General features: G+C 50.0%; 1 protein-coding gene across 1 annotated transcript; it reads left to right on the top strand.

Annotated features, from left to right (window-relative positions):
• LOC109345170 lies at nt 1,502-2,620 on the top strand. The gene is made up of 2 exons (XM_019584039.1): nt 1,502-1,816; nt 1,880-2,620. Exons 1-2 carry the CDS (start codon nt 1,502-1,504, stop codon nt 2,618-2,620), a joined length of 1,056 nt encoding a protein of 351 aa, XP_019439584.1.

Here is a 3,544-nt window from a genome sequence, read left to right as displayed (position 1 = left end):
TTGCTGCCGGGGGTACCTCTAGGACCGCCCAGAAAAAATATGTCCGGGAGGTAATGCACGTCGCTGCCAGAAGCTCCCAGCAGACACAACATTACAGATCCGCTCCCCCCATTACTTTCGACGACCGGGGTTATGAAGGTGTCGTCCGAGGCCACGACGACCCCCTTGCCATCACCGCCAAACTCAACAACAAAAAGGTTAGTCGCCTGTTCATTGAGCAGGGTAGCTCGGCTGACGTTATTTTTTAGGATCTATTTGAAAAAATGGAGCTCCGGGACCGCGACCTCCTACCTTATGATGGACAGTTGGTGGGGTTTTCTGGTCAGGGAATCACTCCCAGGGGATACGTAGAGATTTGGCTCACAATCGGCGACCACCCCATGAGTAGGACTGTCCAAACAAAGTTCTTGGTCGTCCAGTGCGATTCAGCATACAATGCCATAATCGGCCGGTCAACTTTGAACAGGCTTGGAGCCATCGTCTCTACGCCCCACCTATGCATGAAGTTCCTCTCGATCAGCCTCCAAGTCTGCACAGTAAAAGGAGACCAGCACTCAGCTAGCAGTTGCTACCAGATGAGCCTCCGCCCCCACTTCAACAAACAGCACGTTCCCCCCTCCAAAAGACCTCAGAGCGTGCACATGGTAGAGTTGGACGTCCGGGCGGACGAAGGAGATTTCCGACGACAACCAGAAGGGGAAAAAACAACTCTACAGTTGGGTCAATCCCCAAGGCAGGTAGTGTACCTTGGCAGTTCCCTCCTGCCAAATCAAAGGTTACGGCTGGAGACATCGTTGAAGGCAAACCAGGACCTCTTCGCCTGGTCAGTAGCAGATATATCGGGTATAGATCCTTCATTCGCCTGCCATCGACTGACAACAAAACCAGGTGCTAAACCAGTGGCGCAAAGAAGGCGAAAAATGGGGGCGGACAGGACCAATGAAGTTGCTTTAAAAGTGGTCGAGTTGTTGGAGGCGGGTTTCACCCGCGAAATCACCTACACCACGTGGTTGGCAAATGTTGTGTTGGTAAAGAAACCATCAGGGAAGTGGCGGATGTGCGTGGACTACACAGACCTCAATAAGGTATGTCCTAAAGACCCTTATCATCTCCCAAACATTGACCATTTGGTGGATAGCTCTTCAGGATATCAGTACTTGTCCTTCATGGACGCATACTTGTCCTTCATGGACGCAATATTTGGCCGCCCCGCCTATTCTCTCCAAGCCATTACCTGAGCAAATCCTGTATGTATATGTGGTCGTGTCTGACGGAGCAGTAGCGGCCGTACTGATACGAGAAACGGCAGAAGGTGAAAACCCGGTCTATTTCACAAGCAAGGCCCTGCAAGGCCCGGAATTAAGGTATCAAAAGCTGGAGAAAGTGGCATATGCGTTGTTGGTCGCCACACGACGATTACGCATTCCAATCTCATACAACAATCGTCAGAACTAATCAGCCAATCAGGCAAATTTTGCATAAGCCAGAGTTAGTCGGGCGGATGATCACATGGTCAATAGAACTCTCCCAATTTGACATCCGTTTCGAACCACGCACGGCCATCAAGAGCCAAGTCCTATCCGACTTTGTGGCCGAACTAGCCGCACCAGAGGGCGATCCGGAGCAGGTATGGACTATCTTCGTTGATGGGTCTTCTAACCCAAGAGGCAGCAGGGCTGGAATTCTGTTGGAAGATGGGCAAGGAGTAACCATTGAACATTCCCTTACTTTCATGTTTCCAACGTCCAACAACCAGGTAGAGTATGAGGCGTGCATCGCCGGACTACAGCTAGCAAAAGAAGTGGGCGCTCATAAGGTATTAATTTGCAGCGATTCTCAATTAGTTGTGTCTTAAATTACAGGTGCATATCAAACCAAGGACGCCCTCCTCGGAAAGTATCTGCTCAAAGGGAAAGAGCTCATGGCCGACTTAGATGAAGCGACCATTCAACATGTACCCCGAGAAAGCAACGCCCGAGCAGATATTTTGTCCAAACTCGCCAACACCAAATGCCTCGGGAACAATCGGTTCGTCATCCAAGGAACAGTCTACCACCCAAGTGTCATGACAGTGGAACGGGTAGAGATCCCAGACAACTGGATGGGCCCTTTCATCCGATACATCCTCCATGGCACCACACCTCCCGACATGAAGGAAAAGCAACGGTTCCTCAGGTGTTCCTCTTGGTACACCCTGCTCCGGGGAACACTGTATCGACAAGGATTCACCGCCCCCTTACTAACATGCCTTGGTCCGGATCGGGCGGATTACGTCCTCAGAGAAGTTCACGAGGGAAGTTGTGGACATCATTTGGGCGCCGCCTCACTTGCTAAGAAGGTGTTACGTGCTGGGTACTACTGGCCTACAATAGAAAAGGACGCGGCCAACCTCACTCGAAAATGCACTCGTTGCCAACTTTTCGCCGATTTCCACAAAGCCCCACCAAAAGAGCTGACCACAACACAAGCGCCTTGGCCTTTCTGTAGGTGGGGTATGGACATCCTAGGGCCTTTCCCTCAAGCAGCAAAACAACTGAAGTTTTTGATTGTCGCCATAGATTACTTCACTAAATGGATAGAAGCGGAAGCTTTGGCTACCATCACCTCGGAAAATATCTAGAAGTTCACCTGGCGAAGCATAATCACTCGTTTCGGCATCCCGTCCGCCATAGTAACAGATAACGGCACCCAGTTTGCCGATCGAAGATTCCAAGAATTGTTATTAGGCCTCCATATCAAACAACATTTCACTTCGGTAGAACATCCACAGATTAACGGACAGGCCGAAGCGGCAAACAAGGTCATCCTGAAAGGGCTAAAGAAAAGGCTAGACGAGTCAAAGGCAAATTGGCCAGATCAACTCCATCACGTGCTATAGGCGTATCGAACCACTCCCCACTCTACGATCGGCGAGTCACCATTTAACTTAACATACGGCGCAGAGGCCATGATCCCGGTCGAGATAGGAGAACCTACTTGGCGAACAATTCAATTCAACGAGGGCGATAATCAATCCCTTCTCAGAAACAACCTCGATGAAGTGGAAGAAATCTGGGAAAGGGCCCGTTTCAGGGAAGAAAGCATTAAAAAGAAAACTGCGGCGAAATTCAACTCTTCAATCGTTCCCCGCCAATTTCCCGAAGGAGCTCTGGTACTAAGGAGAGCAGACATAGGACGGGTGAAAGGCAAGTTAGGACCCAATTGGGAAGAGCCTTACCGCGTCATCAGCAAGATTGGCAAAGGAGCATACAAGCTTCAAGATTGGCAGGAAAAAACATCCCCAGAACTTGGAACGCCGCCAACCTCCGGATATTTTATGCCTAACCGACAACCTCATGCACGGTTGGTCATTTCTTTTGTAATCTTTTCCGCTTATATATGATTGAGATATTACGCTCTGCAATTTTCTTGATGAATCATTTCCCAGCCCTGAACTTTTACTTTCACCCAAGGGGCTGGTCTTCGCCCTCCTTGCCTGGTGCGGTCTCTATGATATTTACTTTCACCCAAGGGGCTGGTCTTCGCCCCCTCTTGCCTGGTGTAA

This window comes from Lupinus angustifolius, chromosome LG01 (assembly GCF_001865875.1).
Source record: "Lupinus angustifolius cultivar Tanjil chromosome LG01, LupAngTanjil_v1.0, whole genome shotgun sequence".
In the NCBI taxonomy this organism is placed as follows: Eukaryota; Viridiplantae; Streptophyta; class Magnoliopsida; order Fabales; family Fabaceae; genus Lupinus; species Lupinus angustifolius.
This window is presented reverse-complemented; position numbering and strand designations above follow the sequence as displayed.